Source organism: Lynx rufus, unplaced genomic scaffold, assembly GCF_022079265.1.
Source record: "Lynx rufus isolate CCGP_SWC_20201006 ecotype Redwood Valley unplaced genomic scaffold, mLynRuf1.p SCAF_2, whole genome shotgun sequence".
Lineage (NCBI taxonomy): Eukaryota > Metazoa > Chordata > Mammalia > Carnivora > Felidae > Lynx > Lynx rufus.
The window spans coordinates 33255047-33279384 of record NW_025814834.1 but is presented as its reverse complement, the minus strand read 5'-3'; the positions used below and the strand labels follow the sequence as shown (position 1 = coordinate 33279384).

At 35.8% G+C, this 24338-nt stretch overlaps 1 protein-coding gene across 1 annotated transcript in view; it reads left to right on the top strand.

Annotated features, from left to right (window-relative positions):
• Nucleotides 1–24338, top strand: part of BMPR2 (bone morphogenetic protein receptor type 2) — a 202699-nt gene that overhangs the window by 151140 nt on the left and 27221 nt on the right. The window contains exons 4-10 of the mRNA XM_047085535.1: nucleotides 5539–5649; nucleotides 6668–6759; nucleotides 8847–9077; nucleotides 9819–9933; nucleotides 14212–14372; nucleotides 15601–15748; nucleotides 22362–22498. Coding sequence (XP_046941491.1) covers nucleotides 5539–5649; nucleotides 6668–6759; nucleotides 8847–9077; nucleotides 9819–9933; nucleotides 14212–14372; nucleotides 15601–15748; nucleotides 22362–22498 — 995 coding nt within the window. The remainder of the gene's footprint in view (nucleotides 1–5538; nucleotides 5650–6667; nucleotides 6760–8846; nucleotides 9078–9818; nucleotides 9934–14211; nucleotides 14373–15600; nucleotides 15749–22361; nucleotides 22499–24338) is intronic.

Genomic DNA, 24338 nt, shown 5'->3' with positions numbered 1-24338 from the left:
TTCATAATAGACTTGTGAATTTGTTTGATCCAGGTAAAGAGCAGCCTCACTATATGAAAAATATAAGTGTATTTTGTCTGTCACATTGGTGGTAAAATTTGGGGCAGGTTTTTTTTTTTTAATGTTAACTGAATGAAATTGGATTTAATTGTGTATAACCGGTTTTTTTGTTTGTTTGTTTTTAGATAATAAATCCTAGTGATTTCCTAAGCTTCCACCTTAGGAAGCTAGAAAAAGAGCAAATTAAATCCCAAATAAGCAGAATAAAAGATCAGAAACAATTAAATTGAGAACAAAAAGTTCATAGAGAAAAAAATCAACCATACCAAAAACTGGTTTTTTTGAAAAGAACAAAAAGATTGATAAATATCTAACCAAGCTACTAAGAAAAAAAAGAGAAATAAGTTGCTAATAATCAAGAATGAAAGAAAGGTCATCACTGCAAATCACATGAGTATTAGAAGGATAATAAAAGAATATTATGAACAACTCTTTGCCCACAAGGTTGGTAACTAATGCCTTGAACATACACATCTATCAAAATTCAGAGAGAAATATAGGCATTATCTATTAAAGAAACTCAACCAATAATCAATAACCTTCTAAAACAGAAAGCACTCGGCTCAGGTGGTTTCACTGTTGAATTCTAGCAAACATTTAAAGAAGAAATGATACCTAAGTGCCTGGTGGCTCAGTCAGTTCAGCGTTCGGACTCTTGATTTCTGCTCAGGTCCTGATCTCACAGTTTGTGAGTTCGAGCCCCACATCGGGCTCTGTGCTAACAGTGTAGAGCCTGCTTGGGATTCTCTCTCTCTTCCCCTCTCTCTGCCCCTCCCCTGCTCATGCTTGTGCTCTCTCCCTCTCAAAAATAAATAAATAAAAATTTAAAAAAATAATAAAGAAGAAATGATACCAATTCTCTAAATCACTTTCAGAAAATAGAAGCAGAGGGAACACTTCCTAACTCATTCTGTGAAGCCAGCATTACCCTCATACCAAGACAATGAAAAGACCAGCCATACTAGGATAGAATATTGGCAAAACACATATCAAAGATTTGTGTCCTAAAATATGCAAAGAACTGTTAACAATAGGAAAACAGGGGCCTGCGTGGCTCAGTCCTTAAGCATTTGACTTCGTCTCAGGTCATCATCTCAAGGTTTGTGAGTTTGAGTTCCACATCTGATGAGCTCATGCCCTGTTTTGGGTGAGCTTGAGCCCTGCTCTGGGTGAGCACAAGCTCCATTCCGAGTGAATGTGAACCTCACTTTTCTCTCTCTCTTTCTCTGTCTCCCCCTCTCTCCATCTCTTTTTCTTTCCCTTTCCCTCTCTCTCCTTCTCCTTCTCTCTCTCCTTCTCCCTCTCCTTCTCTCTCTCTCCATCTCCATCTCTCTCTCTCCCTCCATTTCCCTCTCTCTGCCCTTGGTGGGATTCTCTGTCTCTCCCTCTCTCTCTTTGCCCCTTGCTCACTAGCTCTCTCTTTCTCTCTCTGTCTCTCTCTCTCTCTCTCTCAAAAATAGTGTCACATCCCTTCCACCTTCATTGTAAAAGACAGTATTACAGGAGAAAAACAAATAGAAGTTTAACATATATACTTCCTGCATACATGAGAGATTCCCAGAAAAATTGAGTAAATCTCTGAAGTAGCCCAAGTAACCAGGGTAAATACTGTCTCCAGCTAAGCCAAAAGAAAATGGGGAAGGGGGAGTGGGTTAAGGAAAGACCAGTAACGGATTGTTACTAGGAAAAGCACAGTAAACAAGTGTATGGTTGTTATGTAGATTTAAGTCCTTGTCTTCTCTATTGATAAAAGTTTCAAGAGTTTTAGGGGCGCCTGGGTGGCTCAGTCGGTTAAGCGGCTGACTTCGGCTCAGGTCATGATCTCACGGTCCGTGAGTTCGAGCCCCGCGTCGGGCTCTGTGCTGACAGCTCAGAGCCTGGAGCCTGTTTCAGATTCTGTGTCTCCCTCTCTCTGACCCTCCCCCATTCATGCTCTGTCTCTCTCTGTCTCAAAAATAAATAAACTTTTTTTTTTTAAATAAATAAAATTTTTTTTAAAGTTTCAAGAGTTTTAGTCATTTTTGTCTTCCTAGTACCGAGAGGGAGACACCTTACAAATGGAGATTTTCCTTACAAATGTAAATGCCTTTTATAAAAGGGTAACTTCTACTTGGTTTTCAGAGCTGCTTCTGTGTCTGGTGTTCCCTTTTTCTCTTAATTTTATTTTCAGTGTTTATTTATTTTTAAGAGAGGGAGCACAAGCAGGGAAGGGGCAGAGAGAGAGGGAGACAGAATTGGAAGCAGGCTCCAGGCCCTGAGCTGTCAGCACAGAGCCCTACACGGGGCTCAATCTCACAAACCGGGATATCATGACCTGAGCTGAAGTCAGATGCTTAACCGACTGAGCCACCCAGTTGCCTCTGTGTCTGGTGTTTCTTAAAAATAACCAGCTCAAGATAGTCCTTATGCCAAAGAGGCATATTATGAGGTATTATATTCTGCCACCCTCACAGCCACAATAAAACAGAATAGACTGTGTGGCTTAAACAACAGAAATCTATTTTCTCACAGTCCTAGTGGCCAGAAGTCCAAGATTAGGGTGCCGGCCTGGTTGGATTGTGTTAAGAACTCTCTGGCTTGTGGATAGCTACCTTCTCACCATTTCCTCACATGGCAGAGAGAGAAAGTCCTCTGACATCTCTTCTTATAAGGGCACTAGTCCTATCATGAAGGCCCCACTCCCGTGGCTCATCTAAACCTAATCCCAAAGGTCCCATCTCCAAAACCCATCACATTGTGTGTTAAGTCTTCACCATATGAATTTTAAGAGAACACAGTTCAGTCTGTAATACATTTTGTTTATTCATTCATCGGTTTATTAACATTCATGTTGTTTCCACTTTGGGCTATTATGATTAGTGTGCCATGAGCATTCCTGTAGAAGTTTTTGTTTGAACACTTGTTTTCAGTTCTTTTGGGTATATGCCTATGAGGGGAATTGCTAGGTCTTATGGTAATTCTATGTCTAACTTTTTGAAGAACTTCCAGAATGTTTTCTACTGCAGCTACACTATTTACATTCCCACCAGCAATGTACAAGAGTTCTAATTTCTCCATATTCTTGCCAACACTTTTTATTTTCTGTTTTTTTTTTTTTTTAAATTATGGCCATCCTAGTATATGAGAAGTGATATCTGATTGTAAAATGAGTTTTTTTGTTTTTTTTTTTTCAACGTTTATTTTTGGGACAGAGAGAGACAGAGCATGAACGGGGGAGGGGCAGAGAGAAAGGGAGATACAGAATCGGAAACAGGCTCCAGGCTCTGAGCCATCAGCCCAGAGCCTGACGCGGGGCTCGAACTCACGGACCGCGAGATCGTGACCTGGCTGAAGTCGGACGCTTAACCGACTGCGCCACCCAGGCGCCCCATAAAATGAGTTTTTATATGTAGCTTTCTCCCTATAATTTATTCTATAGAAGAAGGTACAATTATCATTATGTTAAATGATAAGTATGTAAATATACTGCAGATTAAAAAATTTTTTTTAATGTTTATTTATTTTTGGGAGAGAGAGACAGAGACAGAGTGTGAGCAGGGGAGATGCAGAAAGAGAAAGGGAGACACAGAATCCAAAGCAGGCTCCAGGCTCTGAGCTTTTAGCACAGAGCCCAACGTGAGGCTCAAACCCAGGAACCATGAGATCATGACCTGAGCCGAAGTCAACGCTTAACCGACTGAGCCACCCAGGCGCCCCAAATATACTGCAGATTAAATGATTGTTACATATATTGATGAGTGCTGAGAAATACATAGAATTTTTGAGTCATTATATTGTGTACACCTCAAACTAATATTAACACTATATGTTATACTTGAATAAATAAATAAAAATTAAAAATAATAAAGTGACTCTGGGTTTAGGTACAAGCCTGGAGTTTGACTTGCTAAATGAGTAAGTATTATAGTGCACCAGAAGATTCTTCTATAGAGATATTGTTTTGACATTGTAATATTCAGTTGTGTTTAATTTGACACAAATACATTCCTTTAGAACAGGAATGCACATTGGAGGAACTCTTTGTTATAGAAGCTTTTGACTTTGCCAGAGGCTTCTAGTTTGATACAACACATAATTATAATGTCCAAAGTGAAAAAGATTTAAAATAACATATGCTTGAATTTGAATTTAAAGAATTATTATTATTTTTTAATGTTTATTTATTTTTGAGAGACAGAAACAGAGCATGAGCAGGGCAGGGGCAGAGAGAGGCGGGGGGAGACACAGAATCTGAAGCAGGTTTCAGTCTCTGAGCTGTCAGCACAGAGCCCGACACAGGGCTGGAACTCATGAGCCATGAGATCATGACCCAAGCCAAAGTCAGATGCCCAACCGACTGAGCCACCCAGGCGCCCCTTGAATGTAAACAATTATTAAATAATGATGTTATCAGTCATCAAGCCTACCCTCTGGTCATTATTACCAAACAGTGAATACCTTCAATTAAAAAAAATATGTGAACAGCTATTTCATAGGGTAACTCATTCCATTTTAGACAGCTCTATTTATCAGCCATAAATTCTTGTGCATACTGAGTTAAAAACTGCTGTCCTTGAACACACACTGATTGGATCTTATGTTCTCGCTAGCTGTTAAGTCCTTTTTTCCACATAAAGACAATTATTTATCTTCTCTAGTGTTTTTCTTGTTCCACACCAGACACTTCAGTTCTTTCTACCCATCACAATTTAGAGTTCTTCACTATTCTCTTCTGAATGTGCTCCGGTTTGTGGAAATCCATCCTAAAGTGTGTTTCATCTGGTCCACAGAATGGAACTAACACATAGTATAGTTTACATGCTTGTAATGGCCCTGTAGTTTAGATATGTGTGTTCCCTATCTGCAGGTGAATAACCTTTGGCTCAGACAGGTGAAGAAATTTTTCCAAGGTCATGCAATAAGTGGAAGAACTGAGTTTTAAGTCCACTTCAGATTTCATTGCCTGTAAAGCCATGTTCTTTTCATTAATAATCATAATATCAATATTGATAAACTACCATTTATTGCATAAATAATATATACTCAACAAGGTACTAAGTACTTAGACTCCCATCTAAGCCTCACAGAAGACTTTTGAGGTAGACAGTACTGACTTTATAAATGAGAAAATTAAAGATCAGAAAAGGCAAATAATTTTCCAAATTCCACTAAGAGTGGCGTAGTCAGGATTTAGAACCAAATGTGATTCCAAAGACTGTTCTCTTAATATTGTATTATTCTGCCTATGCTGTTCCATGATGTAGTTGATATTCATTAATTAGCACAGCCAACAGGTGTTTCAGTGTTGTAAATCTATAAGATCATTTGTATGATTAAAAACACATAATTTGTGACCATCACAAATTTATTATTTTTCTTTAATTTCCTTTGATGCAAAAACATTGCTGATTGACTATATATTGATATAGCCTTTCTGTCAGTTCTTAACAAAATGATAAAATAAGAAATAACTGTGTTTTAAAATTTGTCTTCTTTTAGGTCCACCTCATTCATTTAACCGAGATGAGACAATAATCATTGCTTTGGCATCAGTCTCTGTATTAGCTGTTTTGATAGTTGCCTTATGCTTTGGATACAGGATGCTGACAGGTAAAAGTATCTCCTTTTGTTCTTTTGTATCAAATATACCATTTAGTCAGAATCAGTTTTTTCCTTTTTAAAGTTTCTATGCTAAAAAAAAACTCTGTGCTACAGTAGGTCCCATCCTCTCTTCGCAAACTTTTTTTCTTAGTTTTTATGAAAAGTTACAAGCATATATAAAATATCTATCACCCAACTTCAATGATTATTACATCTATATATCATCCATAGCCCCACTCACCACACCCTTCATGGTACTGGGTATTTTGAAGTAAATTACATATGTCATTTATCTGTAAAAACTTTAGTATTATCTCTGAAATATAAGGACTCAAAATATATGTAACCACAATACTATTTTCACACCAATAAATAAATAAATAAATAAATCTTCAGTATCATCAACTGTCTAGTCAGTTCTTTTTTTTTTTAATATTTATTTTAATGTTTATTTATTTTTTGAGAAAGAGAGAGAGACAGAGCACAAGGAGGGGAGGGGCAGAGAGAGAAGGAGACACAGAATCTGAAGCAGACTCCAAGCTCTGAGCTGTCAACACAGAGCCTGACGTGGGGCTTGAACTCACAAGCTGTGAGATCATGACCTGAGCTGAATGAAGCTGGATGCCCAACTGACTGAGCCACTCAAGCACCCCAATTGTCCAGTCAGTGCTAATAAATTTTAGGTTTAATGAGCTTTTTAGAAAATCAGTACCCATTCATTCATTTGAATCACTTTTTTTAAGTTATTAAAACCTTCTTTAATGTTTCTGCAATATTTCTTCGAATTTTAAATTAGGTCTGTTACTGGAACTATCTCCCAAAATTCAGCTTTAATGTTATTATTCATCATTCATCTTCATTTATAGATAATTCTTAGTTTAGTAAATAGTTTTACTCTTGGTGACATTGGGCATAAATCTTGCTGCTTGCCTTCTGTAGTTCTTCTTTTTTAGCAATTATAAGAAAAAGTGTAATAAAGATTTTAAGAGAACCGTACATTAGCAACTTCTTTTTCCTATTGTTATAGGAGACCGTAAACAAGGTCTTCACAGTATGAACATGATGGAGGCAGCAGCATCAGAACCCTCTCTTGACCTAGATAATCTGAAACTGTTGGAGGTAAGATTGCTTTTAGAACATATGGACTGTTCTTTCTGCTCTCATAGTATATCTGAGACAGTAACTTCATTCACTCACTGCATCATTCATCCATTTATTCCTTGAGCATTTATTAACTATCAGTTTGGTACCAAGGCCTATTTCAGGCACTGAGAATATAGGTAAAAACTACAGAGAGCCGCCTTGAGACTTGTATTCTAGTGGGAAAGAGTCTACAAAGAGGTGAAACAAATAAATGTATATTACTTCTAGTAGTAGTAAGTGCTATAGAGAAAAATAAAACAGATAAAAAGAAAAAGATGGAAAACGGTTTAGTAAAGAAAGTATATTTAGAAAGGAGATGGAAAGTGTATTTAGAAAGGAGATGATCTTTTTTAAAATTTTTTTTTTTTTTCAACGTTTATTTATTTTTGGGACAGAGAGAGACAGAGCATGAACGGGGGAGGGGCAGAGAGAGAGGGAGACACAGAATCGGAAACAGGCTCCAGGCTCCGAGCCATCAGCCCAGAGCCCGACGCGGGGCTCGAACTCAGGGACCGCGAGATCGTGACCTGGCTGAAGTCGGACGCTTAACCGACTGCGCCACCCAGGCGCCCCAGAAAGGAGATGATCTTTGAGTATAGACTGCAATAGTGTATAGGAATAAAGACATGTGAAATTCTGAGAAGAATGTGCCATTCAAGCAACCCATGGTATATGCCAAATAAATATTCCTTGTTTGTGCATATATTGCATATTTTTATAGGTACATACAACTGTTATATGGTAATATCTCAGAACCTATGTTATAGTCTTACCATGATGAATGTTTTTATGATTATTATTAGAATAAATAAACTATGATCCCCATACTAGAGACTGTTAAATAATAGATATGGTAGATTTAGTTATATAAAACATTTTAGGAACCTTCTGTTTGGGAGAAAAATACAATAAACAAAGTTAAAATATTCAAAAAAGCATTTCAACACATAAAGTACAATTGTTAAAGAGCTAGTATAAATCAATATAGAAGCAACAATCCATAAAAAATGGACCAAAAAGATGAAGTGTCAATTCATAAAAGAATTAAAGGTAGCTTTTGAATGCATAATAAGATGTCCAATTTACTAAATTGGAAAAAAAATACTAGTTAAAACCACAGGATTTTATCCTGGACTGAGTAAAATACTCCCAAACATTGCTGATTTAACTATATATTGATACAGCCTTTCTAAAAGGCAGTCTGTTTATTAAGTAATTAACCTAGAAATAGTTAAATATGACAAAAATATTAAATAAATGATGGTAAATCCTTAACCTGTTTCAGTAAAGTAAAATCCCCAGAAGCCAAAAATGAAGAGAATGGGTTGCATTTTGCTGATTTTATTTTTTTATTGTGTCCTGTATATTGTGAATGTTATATTGAGGAGACCTTGTGTTCTGGTAGGTTTTTCTAAAGTGTGTTTATTTCCATTATTTGTTTTAGTAGGCAGTTAACTTGGTTGGACGTACTGTGAACTCCTTGTCTCTTAGATGGAAGCTCAAATCTCACTGCAATTGTTTTATCTTTAGCTGGAATTGGTCTCAAGTATTCATTTCATTTCCCCCTCTCTCAGTCTTCTTTGTGGGATTCTCCTCTCCCTTTCCAGCATTTTTGGTTGCCCTAAATTCTGTCCTCTGGCTCCTAGGGCCAGGAAGACTATAGATTTTCTATCGCAGTTCTAACTGCACTGTGCAGTGTTCGTGTCAGCCTGCTTTCAGGCTAAAAGCTATAAAAATGAGTAGTTCACCCTATGGCATTCCTTTCTTTTAAGTGTTGACTCCCCTCAGAATCTACTTCCTTTTGTTCATTCTCTAGCACTTTTAGATTTCTTTTTAAAATTTTGTTCAGAGTTCATAGTTGTTATCTATGGGAGGGCTGGGTCTGATAGGAGTTTCCTGAGCCATATGAGATGTAGAATTTATTAGTTTCTTGACAGTGGAGTAATTTAAACTATAAGCAATAGAGAACTGTGGTATACATTTGGATTTACACTTTTCTAGAAAATTGATTGTTCAGTTGTGATATGAAATAATACCTTGCTTTCTTCAAAACAAATTTACAGCTGATTGGCCGGGGTCGATATGGAGCAGTATATAAAGGTTCCTTAGATGAACGTCCAGTTGCTGTAAAAGTGTTTTCCTTTGCAAACCGTCAGAATTTTATCAATGAGAAGAACATTTACAGAGTGCCTTTAATGGAACATGACAACATTGCTCGCTTTATAGTTGGAGATGAGAGAGTTACTGCAGATGGACGCATGGAATATTTGCTTGTGATGGAGTATTATCCCAATGTAAGTTCTTTATAAAAATTAAACTGACATTTATATTAGCTGTCAATCAGAATTTTAGGAGGACTACTGTTATGTAGAACATTGGTGGTTTGCAAACTGGTTAATAATGGTTTGCTGTGAGATAAGGATCTCACATCAGAATGTGAATCAACCAAGTCACTAGTTAACTTTTTAGTTCATCTGTCTGTCTGTCTGTCTGTCTCTCCCTCTCAGCAAGACTTTCTTGATGAAGGAAACAGTGTTTTGACTGACGTTCATTCTTGTGCAAGCTCCTTATCCCTGACTGGTAAATACTTTGTGGATGAGCACCTTGAATAGCACTGACACATACGTATTTATGAAAGCTTTCTGTTTCATACTTGTAAAACATAACAATTTAATTTGTATTTGTACTGGTAAGAGATACAGTATAAAGAAAGAATGTAAAAGACTATGTTTTCTATCTTAATTTCAGAAACAAAAGAAACATTTAATATGAAATACTCACTTATACTTTTTAACATTGGAGAAAAAAATTAATAATTTTAAATTATCCTTTCCATCATCTTCTCCCCTCTCAACTCACAGAAATGTCTTACTGTTTTGAGATTTTGAAATGTCATAGTTCATTAAATCTCCATGGAATCCTAACCTACTTAAATACTTTGTCAGGCTACTGCTAATTTACCTCCTTATGTACAAGTAAATTAATTCCACTTTTTTTTTTTTTTTTTGTATTTGTGTATTTCTTCTTTTATATAGGGATCTCTCTGCAAGTATTTGAGTCTCCATACAAGTGATTGGGTCAGTTCTTGCCGTCTGGCTCATTCTGTGACTAGAGGTCTGGCTTATCTTCATACAGAATTGCCACGAGGAGGTAAGACAATGAGTAGAAGATGAATGACACTCATGTGGGGCAAAATTCACAAAGGGAAATTGTATTCATATCTTCAAACTAAGAGTATATTTTATATAATAGCAGATTTATTATTAGCCAGTTGTTTGAAGTATCTGGCTTGAGGAAATATATTTGAAATATAACAGGAAGAATAAGAAAAAGGACTTCGAGACCCTAGAGAGGTCATGGATCCTATTGAGATTTTGATTAAAGCTCTGAACACCTCTGTAAAGATACATGTATGGCAAACTTTCAAAAATGTTCTTTTGATTCTAGGGGTTCTCAGACCCGTTAAAGTCCATCAATGAACTTAGGTTGAGAAGCTCTTAGCTAGGCTGTAGTACATTTCCTTGCATTTATTTGCTTATTTAAATGAAATACAGTACATTACCAATTCTTTAGTTTTAACATCATATGGATTTTTATTCTATATTTGACTGGTCTTTAGTATAAAACCTACACATATCTTTTTATAACTTAGTGTTTCTCTTAGCTAGGATTAGGTTTGGTCAAATCTGTCAGGGGGAAAAAATCACAGGCTTCAATAAGAATGAATTTTTTTTTCTTTCTTATGTAAGAATTTAGAGAGAGTCTAAAATTGGTTTGGTGTAGCCTAAGCCTCCAGTAATAGTTCTCCTCCATTATTCTTTTTTTTTTTCCATTATTCTTTACATATGGCTTACATTTTCAAGGTCACCTCATTGTCCATCATGCTATATTCTAATCAGTAAGGGAAAGGAAGGGAAGGTAGAAGGAATTGCCCCCTTCTGCCTCCAGAAGCTCTACTCTCATACGTATATTTTATTTTACAGAACTTAGTTCACACTGAACTACCACACTTAAATACAGTTGTTGGTGTTATTATTGTTGTTGTTTTTAAGCTGGCTGTGTTGGCTGTGTTGCTATATCAAATAATATTGGATTCTGTTACTGAGTAGAAGGAGGATAATGCATGCTGGGGAGTTGATCTTCGCCAGTGTTTCAGAACTGTGGTTTGTGTTCTTTGTCATAACTACAGTTTTCTTCAGCATCTGTGCACATTTTTGGTAGTTGTTCAAAACATCTTTTTAATACATTTACTTTCTCACTTTGTTTCAAAACATACATCACAGGCACATCTAAATTAGCTTTGTTGCAAAAATCAGTCTTAGTGCTTTCTCAAGCTCTCATCCCTTACGGATTTTCTTGTCATACTACACCCCAGAATATTGTTTTTTCAGTTTCTTTGACCCCTGTAGATAAGAGAATCTTTAATATATCAGTTTCTTAGATCTTTGTTCTATTGTATAATAGTGTGGGTCATCTTTTCTAGCTGCTGCTTCATATATAAAAAATTTCTCCTGAATAATTTATCACTTCATTTATCTTGACATCTTGCTTTTCCTGAATACAGAATTGACCAATGTTATCGCCTATGTCAGCAGTTTGATGCACTTATTCTGGTGCTTTAGGACACTAACCATTTGGACTATGCTTCCTTACTCTTAAGTATTATTATAATTCACTTAAAAAGCTGGCTTAGCGCAGAACTTAAAATACCATCCTCATTCCCCTTTTCAAGACTTGCATGACTTAGCAAGGTTTCAAAAAAATGAAAAGAATGATTGCCATCAAATAAGAGTTTTATTTAGATGTAGATGTTACTTTCAATTATTAGCTAATATCACTTAAACTAGTTAACCCCCCCCTTTTTTTTAGTTAACTTTTTTTTTTTAAACTGAGTATATACATAGTATTGCAAAAAATAAATAAATACAATAGCTATTTTGGGGGTTTTGTGGTTTTTTTTTAGTATAGTAGCTATTTGAATTTGTGCTTTTACCTAATATTTTAAAGGTATTGGAAATATACAGTATTATTTCAAAATATTTAAAGTGTTATTTCACTTTTTGTCAGAGAACACTATTTTTCATAGTATCTTCATTTTTTTTTAATTTCTTTTTCAACGTTTATTTATGTTTGAGAGACAGAGAGAGAGAGAGAGAGAGAGAACACGAGCAGAGGAAGGGCAGAGAGAGAGAAGGAGACACAGAATCCAAAGCAGGCTCCAGTCTCTGAGCTTTCAGCACAGAACCCGACACAGGGCTCAAACTCACAAACTGTGAGATCATGACCTGGGCTGAAGTCGGACACTTAACTGACTGAGCCACCCAGGCACACTCCCTATCCCACCCCCTACCCCCAGTATCTTCAAATGTAACTTTGCTGTTTGGCATAGAAATTTTATGGTAAGAAATAATACTATTATTATTTTATTTAGCTGTTTTTAGCTTCAGAATAAGGAGGAATTGAGCCTGCTTATTTATTTGTAACTGTCCTCCTTATGAATTTTTCCTGATAATGTCAGTGAAACTTATTACCATACTCCCCCCTCCCCCCGAATCTAACAAAGAAAGAACATATTATAGATCACTCAAATCTAACAGAAAATTACTATTAACTATGTACATCCTTCTAAGTCCTTTGCTGTGTGTATGTGTCCACAGAGACTATTTGTTGTTCAGGTTTTATTTTTTAACACAATTAAAATAATAGTATGCCCTGCTTTTCTTTGAAATATTTGCCTAGTACAGTGCTACTGTCCAGGGCAAAATTATTGTATGTTCTCCTTTCTCTGCACTCCCTACCCCCAAATGAAAAGGATTAAAAGGAATACCGAGGAGAACTTTAAGGGGAAAAGTCTCTCAAAAGGGCAGTCTATAGTTCTACCCTTTACATTGGTAATGAAACCTATCTTGTTTCCTTTCTTCTCTTCCTTTCCCTTGTTTTCTTCTTTACCCCCTTCCTTCTTTGCTCCCCACCCCTCTTCTTTCATTATTTCATGTCTTTTTTTTTTTTTTTCTTGTATAGTAACAGAAGGTACTACCCTATTTTCTTCTCTGGCTGTATCATTGACTCATTGCCCATTCTCCCCATTATTTTTGCCTAATTTCCTTAAGTGTGAGATCTTTAAGTATTGATTTGGTATTAATTTACAAAAATTTTCCAAATATAGAAACATTTTTATATCTCTATAAGTTTCTTGTATAAATATCACCTTGAGATTATACTATACGTACTAGTATTGTGGTTTTATCCAGAATAAGAAATGCAACTCTTTTAGGGGCTGAGTGAGCCATGTTAGTACAAGCTTTGGAAGGCTAGACCAGGAGGTGAGAGGGGAGAAAATGAACAAGAAATCAACTCTTTTTTAACTACTATTTTTGTCTTCCAATTGTGACAGGAATCATTATCTTCTGTTTTTAGTTTCATTGTTGGTGAAATTATAGTCTGATATTCATTAATGAGAGTAATGAATGTAAATACTGAGCCTATTTGGGCCTAAATATAAATACTCAATAAAGTTATCATTGACTTTGTTCTGATTGCTCTGTTTCTTTGTATACCTAGAGACTTATTTTAAATTTCAGAAATTGTATAACAATTTTTTTCAACTCAGGAGCTATAGTTTTGCTTAATATAATATTTATATAAGGTTTCCTTAAAGAGAGGAAAGAAATATGTTTTTGGTGGGGCAGCTTAGGTTAGATACATTCTTTCAGTCAGCAAACATTTATTGTGTGCCAAGCCTTTTGAATTCAGGTAAAACATGTTCTCTTTCTACCTTCATGGAGCATATAGTCTAGTGATAAGTAATGTGAGTATAATAGTGCTCTGCTTCTCTGTAAAATCAGAAAACAGGTTTTCATATCTTGTGAGATACCAGCTCCTATACTTATTCTCCAGGTCCATTGTAAAATTTTTTCTAGTTTGATTTGAATAACTGAGGTGGGCTTAGAAACAGGGCTAACCCTGAGGGCAGAACTGGGATGTTCTGTCATAGGTTTGATCAGTGAAGCCATAGGAGAATAGTATAACATACAATATACAGATTTTGGAGGCATCTTGGCAAGTTGACTTTTTTTAGTTATTTATACTAAATATTTCTTTCTCTGTTGCCTCCTTTTGCTACCCTTAGAAAAAGGGGAAAAAAACAAGTATGTTTTAAAATTAGAAGCAATAGCATGTTGGCTATTAGTTGCAGCTAAATATTTAAAGCTTAATTACACATGCAACAGTAGTTTATGTTGTAAAATATAGTGAAAATAGTGATGATTATGAGTTGAAACTGCTTTCTTGTGTCCCTTTCTGTTATTAGAAAATTAAATGGCAGAAAAATAATACAATCATCTATATTTTTGTAGTCCCTATTACCTGCATGTTTATGTCCAACAGTGCTATTTAAGCATTAATAAATATTTGAAATTATCTAAACAGATCATTATAAACCTGCGATTTCCCATCGAGATTTGAACAGCAGAAATGTCCTGGTGAAAAATGATGGAACCTGTGTTATTAGTGACTTTGGATTGTCCATGAGGCTAACTGGAAATAGACTGGTACGCCCAGGGGAAGAAGATAATGCAGCCATAAGTGAGGTGAGTGTATACAAAAGGTATCACTCTGATGTACTTCGAGAAGATAATGAAGCATTAAAAAAATCTATCCAGGACAGTTACCCTTATATGCTACCAATTACAGCATATTAGGAATTATAAAATTAAGACCTACAGAAGACCTTGCATGAAGTTTATCAGTTCTTTATGGAAATCGCTGCTTGTTCCAACTCATTTTTTTAAATGTTTATCTATCTATCTATCTATCTATCTATCTATCTATCTACTTATGTATTTATTTTGATAGAGAAAGAGAAAGCACAGGGGAGGGAGAGAGAGAATCCCAAGCAGGCTTCGTGCCATCTGCGCAGAGCCCTATGCATGGCTTAGTCTCATGAACTGTGAGGTCATGACCTGAGCCAAAATCAAGAGTTGGATGCGTAACAGACTGAGCCACCCAGGTGCCCCTCACAACTCATTTTTGAGAGGCATTGGGAGAAGGATTGTAGGAACTGTATTTTCTTTTTTAAGAACTGGTTTTTGAAGCAGGAGTAAAATTTCGAAGTTTAAGACAGGACAGTCACCTTCTGATAATCACTGTTGAAATGTGGACCACATCCTTCCTGACCTTTTTCTCTGCATCCCCATACACGTCTCTCTCTCCATGTGTATGTATGTTTTTAATTAAAAAAAATTTTTTTAAATATTAAATTATGGGGGTGCCTGGGTGGCTTAGTGGTTGAGCATCCGACTTCAGCTCAGGTCATGATCCCATGGTTTGTGGGTTTGGCCCTCGCATCGGGCTCTGTGCTGACAGCTCACGGCCTGGAGCCTGCTTCGGATTCTGTGTCTCCTTCTCTCTTTGCCCCCCCTTGCTCATACTTTGTCTGTGTCTCTCAAAAATAAATATTAAAATATATATATATTAAATGACGTACATACTATTATACTTTTTATATTATACTATTGTATTGCACTTTTCTCATTGTGTCTTGCAAATGTTTCTTCATTGACATACATAGGATAGTTTAGCTTATTCTTCCTGATTGATGAATAGTATTCAATAGAAAAGATTTACCACAGTTTATTCAAGAAGGGTGTTTTGTAGGTAAAAAATTAGGTATAGAAAGTTTCAGTGATATACATAAGGTCAAATAATGTGTCATTGACATATAGTTGACATGAAATTTATGTATAACTTCTGGTCTGATGTATGCATGTCAGAATATGCTACATTATGTTTCTGAAAAATGTCACTCTAATTTATCAGGTTGGCACAATCAGATATATGGCACCAGAAGTTCTAGAAGGAGCTGTGAACTTGAGGGACTGTGAATCAGCTTTGAAACAAGTAGACATGTATGCACTTGGACTCATTTATTGGGAGATATTTATGAGATGTACAGACCTCTTCCCAGGTAAGAGAATTGCTGTCAAAAATTGATACATGTTTTGAGTGAAGCAGTTATATCCTCTTTTTCGACTTTTAAATTGAATCAACTTTTATGTTTTTACTTTCACTTAAACCTTTAGTTTATTGCCATCTAGTGTTCAGAAACATTATTAGCAGAAGGATGTCAATTAGAAATAACTTTGTAAACAGATCCCAACTTTGCATCTGAGTGCAGGTGTTTGTTTTTATATTTATTTTTGAGAGAGATGGAGAGACAGAGTGTGAGCTGGGGAGAGAAAGAGAGAAAGAGGGAGACAGAATCCAAAACAGGCTCCAGGCTCTGAGCTGTCAGCACAGAACCTGATGTGGGGCTTGAACTCACAAACTTGGGAGATCATGTCCTGAGCCAAAGTCGGATGTTTAACCAACTGAGCCACCCAAGCACCCCTGAATGCAATTTAGTTAATTGTTCATAATAACTTATCTGTGTTTAGTTAGATTGCTTTAGCAGTCATTGTTGTCCTTATGCACCCTCTGAACATTTGATAAGCTATACTTAAAATATTCCCTGAATTGACCCAAGAAGTTAGAAACAATGAATTTACCATTGGAACACTTTTTTCTTTCTTTCTTCCTTTATTTTTTTCATTCTTCCTTCTTGACTTCCTGATTCCTGCTTTCCTTCCTTCCTTTCAATGAAAGAACACCCATTTAATATGAATGCTTATTTAAGCCTTATTTGAATTAACCAAATGAGTTTATAGTTTTTCTCTTTTTGTTAGGATTACATTACTCTCATTATTGTCCTATAAAAACTTTAACTACCAATATGTGTGCATTGCATTCTGCTAGATGGTGTACAAAATGACTTGATATATATGGCTTCTATCTTATAGGAATAATACCATTAAAAGTATAGAAACAGGAAAAATGGTCAATTGAACCAGCACTGGACAAACTATATAATGGAACTATTTAATAATAACAAAGATTAGTAGTGGGGTTGAGGTGTTTTTTGTTTTTTGTTTTTGTTTTTTGTTTTTTTTTTTTTGCTTTAAAAACAGTAAACAATTAGCAGTAGTTTATAATTCTAAAAATAAAATAAATTAATAATTACTTAGATTAACTACAGGTTAGGCAGTTATTATTTAGAAGTATATTTTCTAGTTAATTGGAAGTACAGAGTACTCAGTTGAGGTGTTTTTCTAGGCATAGCAGAATTGCAGTAGTATCACAGCATTATTAGAACTTTGAAACTTTTTATTTATATTACTGGAATTTAGACCACAGATATTTTTATATATCCTAATTCAGAATTTTTGTTTTTTTAGAAACATGACTGACTAAAATTCTTAAACCAGCATTAGTACATTACCATCAGCAATATTTTTTCAACAATTACTGCATTCAAAGAATAACTATTGCTTTTGCCCTGATAAATAATATCAGGTGTATGAAAATGGAAAGGCAATTAAATCTTATTTGCAGAAGATTAATTTAGCAGATATGTAGTTGGAATTGAAATAGAACTAGAGGCGGTTTAAAAAGGAAAAAGACAGGTGCCTGGTTGACTCAATCAGTAGAGTATGCATCTCTTGATCTCTGGGTCAGGGTCACAACTTCAGCTCCACACCGGGAGTGGAAATTACTTAAAACAACAACAACAATAGTTTAAAAGAAAAAATATAGGTAAGGCGTGCCTAGGTGGCTCAGTTGGTTAAGTGTCTGACTGTTAATTTCAGCTTAGGTCGTCGTCTCATGGTTCATGGGATCAAGCTCTGTGTCAGGCTCTATGCTGACAGCTCGGCGCCTGCTCGGGATTCTCTCTCTGCCTCTCTTTCTGCCCCTCCCCCATTCGTGTGCATGCACATGCTCTCTCTCTCTCAAAATCAATAAATAAGCATCTTTTAAAAACATGTAAAAGAATAAGGTGTTACTATTTTAATGGATTCATGGTTTCAGTTTGGGAAGATGGAAAAGTTCTAGAGATGGGTAGTAGTGATCATTGCACATTATTAACATACTGCCATAGAACTTACTATACACTTAAAAATTGTTAAAATGGTAAATTTTGTGTTATGTATATTTAACCACAATGAAAATAAAAATAAAGGAAAAAAATGAGAGTTGCATTAAGAGATCTTATAATCTTGGATATGGAAATGGAGAGAAGAAATGTGTGGTTCTGCTTAGCTATTGTAAGAAAATCTAAGGAACTGAGAAATATTAGGAGATCTAAGAAATAATGAGGGTGGCAGCCAGGAACTTAGGAAAAAATATTGGTTTATATTGGAAACATGAGTTTCTCCAATTATGAAGACTTTCAGATGGGGTATTGATGGACAGCTGAAGAAAGTTTTTAAAAATAATTTTTAAGGGGCCCCGGGGTATCTCAGTCGGTTAAGCATCCGACTTCAACTTAGGTCATGATCTGAAAGTTCATGAGTTCAAGCCCTGCCTTGGGCTCTGTGCTGACAGCTCAGAGCCTGGAGCCTGCTTTGGATTCTGTGTCTCCCTCTCTCTCTGCCTCTCACCTGCTAGTTTCTCTCTCTCTCTCTCTCTCTCTCTCTCTCTCTCTCTCTCTCTTTTTCTCAAAAATAAATAAAACATTCTAAAAAGTTTAAAAAATAAAGAATTTTTTAAATAAAAAGGATGTTGAGAGAACTAAAAGTGAAATGATTTAGAAATTGTTTATGTAAAGATGGTAAATGGGAACTTATGAGTAGATGCACTCTGCTAAGAGAACAAATGAAGAGTGCAAAAAATTATTGCATAAAGACTGAATATTGGGGGACCTCCCTGTACCAGTAGGTTAGTTTAGAAGACTGTTGGTCAGAAAAATAGTGAGAAAACTAAGAAATTGTTGTAGGGAGTATGGCCGGAGTCGCAAAAGATGAGTCTGCAAACAAAGTGCAGTTAAGTGAAGGTCCTCATACTGGAGTCCCAACTCCAGGATGAAGCGTCTTTTTATTAGGATAATTGCTAAAGACTATGTGCATAAAGTCAGCTAAGCAAGAGTGTTAATCAGTCTAATGGTTTAGCTTTTCAAGGTTACATTTCGAGTTAATTGGTTTCTGTAACACTAGGAAGGGTCAGGTGTGAAGGAGGATCGGCCCTGGACAGTGTTAATGGCTCTAGGGGTTCCTTACTGCCACAGCCATGTTCAGCTGTGTAAACATGTCCTAAGGCCTTGCACCTTCTCCAGCCCTTCCCTTTTGGAGTCTTTTCCTTTGATGCTTCTCTCCTGCATCTCCCACAAGAAATCATAGTATCTTGGAAGTCAGTGTTAGAAAATATTAAGAACCAAGATTGATAGCAATAGATGTAATATAAGGTCAAAAGGAAATAGAACTGAAGAATGATCTTTGAATTTAAATAACAAGAGGTCATTAGTATTCTAGAGGAGTTTCTGTGGAATAGAGAAGATGGAAATATCAGAGTATGGGAAGGAAAAGTATTAGGAAAGCACAGGAAGAAGATACAAGATACTCTTAAAAATGTTAACAATGAAACGGGATGGAAGTTGAATAAAAAGGAACCCTTAAACATATTAATAAGCATAGAGAATAGCATGTTATAATTATAACATTTTTGGAAAACATTTTTTTCAGATTTATATGATACACCTCCAAATGCAGTACATGCTTTATTATTAAATGTAAACACTATGTAATGTAGACTGATTCTCGCTGTAAAATATATGCAGAATAAATGAATTAGATGTTTGTATTACAAAGAAAGAGTGAAATGCTGCAATGTTTATATAAAGAAGGAATGTGAAAGGAAGATAAAAAAGGAAGGCAAGAGAAAGAAGAAGGAAGAAAGAATAAGCATAATTTAAGAAGGGAACTAAAATGTTCCTAACTGCTTAGAGACATAATTAACAAATAGCAAATGAGGTGAGAAGCAGGGAATGGTATCTGATATTCTAGATATTTGATCTATTTTGGACAATTTGAAAGAAAGTGGGATTATAAAACCTCCCTTGAGCAATCCAATGTTTATAAAGTTTTAAGGAAATCCAGTAAGACTAATATAATTCATGATGATGATGTCATTAACATTCATCTTTGTGTCCCTAGTGCCTAATACTAAGTTAGCTCTAAACAAGTATCTATTGAACAATTAGATTAAGAACCATGAAGATTTCTTAGAAATTTGCAATTCTTCTGGGGCGCCTGGGGCGCTCAGTCGGTTAGGCATCGGACTTCAGCTCGGATCATGATCTTGCAGTTTGTGAGTTCGAGCCCTGCATCGGGCTCCGTGCTGACCGCTCAGAGCCTGGAGCCTGCTTTGGATTCTGTGTGTGTGTCTCTCTATCTGCCCCTCCCCTGCTCACGCTCTGTCTCTCTCTCTCAAAAATAAATAAACTTAAAAAAAATTAAAAAAAAAAGAAATTTGCAATTCTTAATGTCATTTCATTCACAAAACAAGATTGTATATCAATTTTATTTAGTAGGTTTTCTAATTATATTTTAGACCTGCTTAAAACAAATAAGTAAAATTATGAATTTTTAGTTATTCTACTTAACCAGCATTTGAAAAAAAAGTGACTAATAAATAATACTTGGAAGACATCTATATGTGTTGTGTATATGTCTCAGAGAAACAGATATGATGTACTAGTAAATATCTTCTGGTTCACAAACATTATGGATTGAGGTTTTATTAGATGAGGTTTCATGAACAAAAGTGATATACTAACTAGCAGGATTAAAACTTCTGGTTTTGTCTTTCAAGTTCAATATTGATGGTGATTGTCAACAGTAAGTATTTGCTTAGGGGTGCCTGAGTGGCTCAGTCAATTAAGCATCCGACTCTTGATTTCAGCTCAGGTCATGATCTCATGGTTCATGAGTTAGAGTCCCGCACTGGGCTCTGTGCTGACAGTATGGAGCCTGCTTGTGACTCTCTCTCTCTCTCTCTCTCTCTCTCTCTCTCTCTCTCTCTCTCTCCCCCTCCCTCCCTCCCTCCCTCCCCCTCTCCCTCTCCCTCTCCCTCTCCCTCTCCCTCTCCCTCTCCCTCCTTCCCTCCCTCTCCCTCCCTCCCGCCTCCCCCCACCCCGCTTCTGACCCTCTCCCACTTGCACTTTCTCTCTCTCTCAAAGTAAATAAATAAACTTAAAAAACAATAAGTATTTGCTTAAATCTTTAGAGTTACAAAATATCATTTGTATAGATACTGCAATATTCCAAAACTTTTGGGTTATGTTGCATAAATTATAAAATTAATCTTTGTAATATAATCTTTTTTAATATTGGTGGAGGGAAAATGTTTATAGGTTTTTGAATATCCAAATTGAAAATTGAAACGTAAAACTTAAATAAATGTTTTATAAAGTATTTTCTATCTGGTCATCATAACTTTTGTATTATTTCCATGTGAGTGAGATAAGGAAGACAGACATTGCCATTTTGCTGACAAGAAAAGTAAAACACAGAATTGTTAAATGACTTTTCCAGGGTAGAGATGAAGACACGATTGGAGCTTAAGTGCCTTATCCTGCATTCTGGTGTTCTTCCTTCTAATTTATCGTGTCACTCTAATGGGATGGGAGCTGGGGCCAGCAGACAGTCTCTCTCCTGTGTTCTTTGTCAAGATTTTGACTAGACCACTGGTATTCTGACCCTTGTCCCAGCAGTCTTCTGTATGGCACAGTATGTTTATTAAGTTTAATTTGATCACATTTTGTAAAAATCAAAGCTTCTTATCACAAGCAGCTGATTGTGCTTAGGGGTGATAAATAGGGTTATTAAATAGTGGTAGAATAGTTAATGATACTTAAAAATCCTTGATCTAGATATTACTTCTTAGGGATTTTTTAAAAATCAGTATATTGAGTTTTCTGTCGTGGCCATTATCATAAAAATTTTTGTGACATTTGATACAATCTGGCTGGACTATAATAGAGCCAGTGACATATTAAGACATGATGACTATACATCCTAGACACTTACATTTGGTTCTACAGACATGTGTTATACTATATCCTGGGCTTTCTCCTTATATTCACCACCCTCAATCCCTGTATGGGGTAAGAATTCAGGCATTTTCAAGTATTAAATGCACCTTATGTATGTAATAATCCCCCCCAATTTAGTAATTCTAGAAGCCATTTAAAAATAGCTATGTCCGGGGGCGCCTGGGTGGCGCAGTCGGTTAAGCGTCCGACTTCAGCCAGGTCACGATCTCGCGGTCCGTGAGTTCGAGCCCCGCGTCGGGCTCTGGGCTGATGGCTCAGAGCCTGGAGCCTGTTTCCGATTCTGTGTCTCCCTCTCTCTCTGCCCCTCCCCCGTTCATGCTCTGTCTCTCTCTGTCCCAAAAATAAAATAAACGTTGAAAAAAAAAATTAAAAAAAAAAAATAGCTATGTCCATTATTGAAACTACCACTTGATTTATCAACAGACATTTAATTTATTAAAGACTATTTTAGTTAAAACCTTTATTAATTAATATTGTATTAAACCCACAAAAGGATCTCTTTTGCATTTCCAAATAGGCCCAAAGGATTAAAAAAAAATAAAAAAGATTGTGACATAATTTCTTTGCTTACTTAGTATCAGAAATTCTGCTCCTGTTCCATCATTTTATAATAATTCAAAATTTTACTTTATTCATTTTTTAAAAAAATACACAGGTGAATCTGTACCAGAATACCAGATGGCTTTTCAGACAGAAGTTGGAAACCATCCCACTTTTGAAGATATGCAAGTTCTGGTGTCTAGGGAAAAACAGAGACCCAAATTCCCAGAAGCTTGGAAAGAAAACAGCCTGGTAAGAAAAAAACTAAATTATTAAAAAGAGGACTTATGACTGAATATGTTTTAATGTTGTTTGAAGCAAAAATAGACTGTTAATGTTAATAGTTTTTAGAGTTGTCTAATGCCAAAAATCCTTGCTTGACTTTTATGATGTTATACAGTTTCAAAATTTTCAATATAAAAAAGTCCTCTTTTTGGTTCAGATGTAGTTTTTTCCAAGTAAAAATACTAGAGAGACTAAATTGTGTCTGAGCTTGCCAAATTGAATAACAGCTGGAATAATTAACAGATTAATATTTTTAAACATTATTGAAATTCCATCTTACTCTCTTGAGAGTGGTACCAAAAATGTTAATTAGTGCAGACTTACATATTCAATAGAAATTTAAACTACCTAAAAAAGAAACCAAGGTATGCTTTAAATTCTGCCTATTAAAAAATGCATTCTAGGGCCTTCCTGGCTTGCTCAGTTGGTGGATCATGTGACTCTTGATCTCAGGGTTGTGAGTCCAAGCCCCATGATGGGTGTAAAGATTATTTAAAAATAAAATCTCAGGGGTGCCTAGGTGGCTCAGTACATTGGGCGTCCGACTTCAGCTCAGGTCATGATCTCGTAGTCCATGAGTTCCAGCCCCACATGGGGCTCTGTGCTGACAGCTCAGAACCTGGAGCCTGCTTCCGATTCTGTGGCTCCCTCTCTCTGACCCTCCCCCACTCACACTCTGTCTCACTCTCTCTCTCCAAAATAAATAAACATTTAAAAAAAATTTTTTTTAAATATAAAATCTTTAGGGGTGCCTGGGTGGCTCAGTTGGTTGAGCGTCCAACTAGGCTCAGGTCATGATCTCACAGTTCATGAGTTTGAGCCCCACGTCAGGCTCTGTGCTGACAGCTCGGAGTCTGGAGCTTGCATCGGATTCTATCTCCCTCTCTCTCTGCCCCTCCCCCACTCACACTCTGTCTTTCTCTCTCTCTCAAAAATAAATAAACATTAAAAAAAATAAAATATTTAAAAAACAAATGTGGTCTAAAATGCTAAAATATCTACAAAGGCTTCTGCCATTTTAGTAAATTGTTGCTACAGCACTATAAATATCTTACAAAATTTACACGCACATGCACACACATACTCTCTCTCTCTCTTTTTGTCATATAATTTCTTTTAACATAAGTAGGATCATTTCATTATCCAGTATCATTTTTTGCTTATGTACAGTTTTTCATGTCAATACCTGTCATGTATCTCTTTATCCATTTAGTCAGTATTCTATTGTATGATATATCCTAATTATTGAATTACCCTTTATTGATGGTAGTACCTATATTTCTTATTTTAAACATTTTTTAAAGAATTATAAAGTTATACCTATACATGGTAAATCAAATTAAATAGAAGGGCATAAAAAAGGAAATGGAAAAGGAAAAGACTACATATCCCTAGCACCACTCTTCAAAAGTAACTCCTGTTAACAGCATTCTGAGGTTTTGGTTTTTGTTTCTAACTTTTTCTTCTGGAGGTTACTGTTATAACTGTGACTACCATATCTATTATTATTTCTTATTATCTCTCATTTGCTCTTTCCTAGTTTTGTAATGCTGTAACTATTATTAAATAATTTGTGTTTTGTCTACAGATTGCTCTAAAATTCAAAATAAAAACATCAGAAATTGTAGAATTATGATTATGTAAACATCCACTGTACAATATAGTATTGTGCTTGGACTCATAGAGAAGGAAGTAAAAATCCTATGTTAGTTAATATAAGCCTCTGCTGCTTGAGAAAGAATGTTTCAAAAGTCACCATCCACTGGATTCTCTTTGATATACATGGCGCTTTTTAATTTCTTTCTTC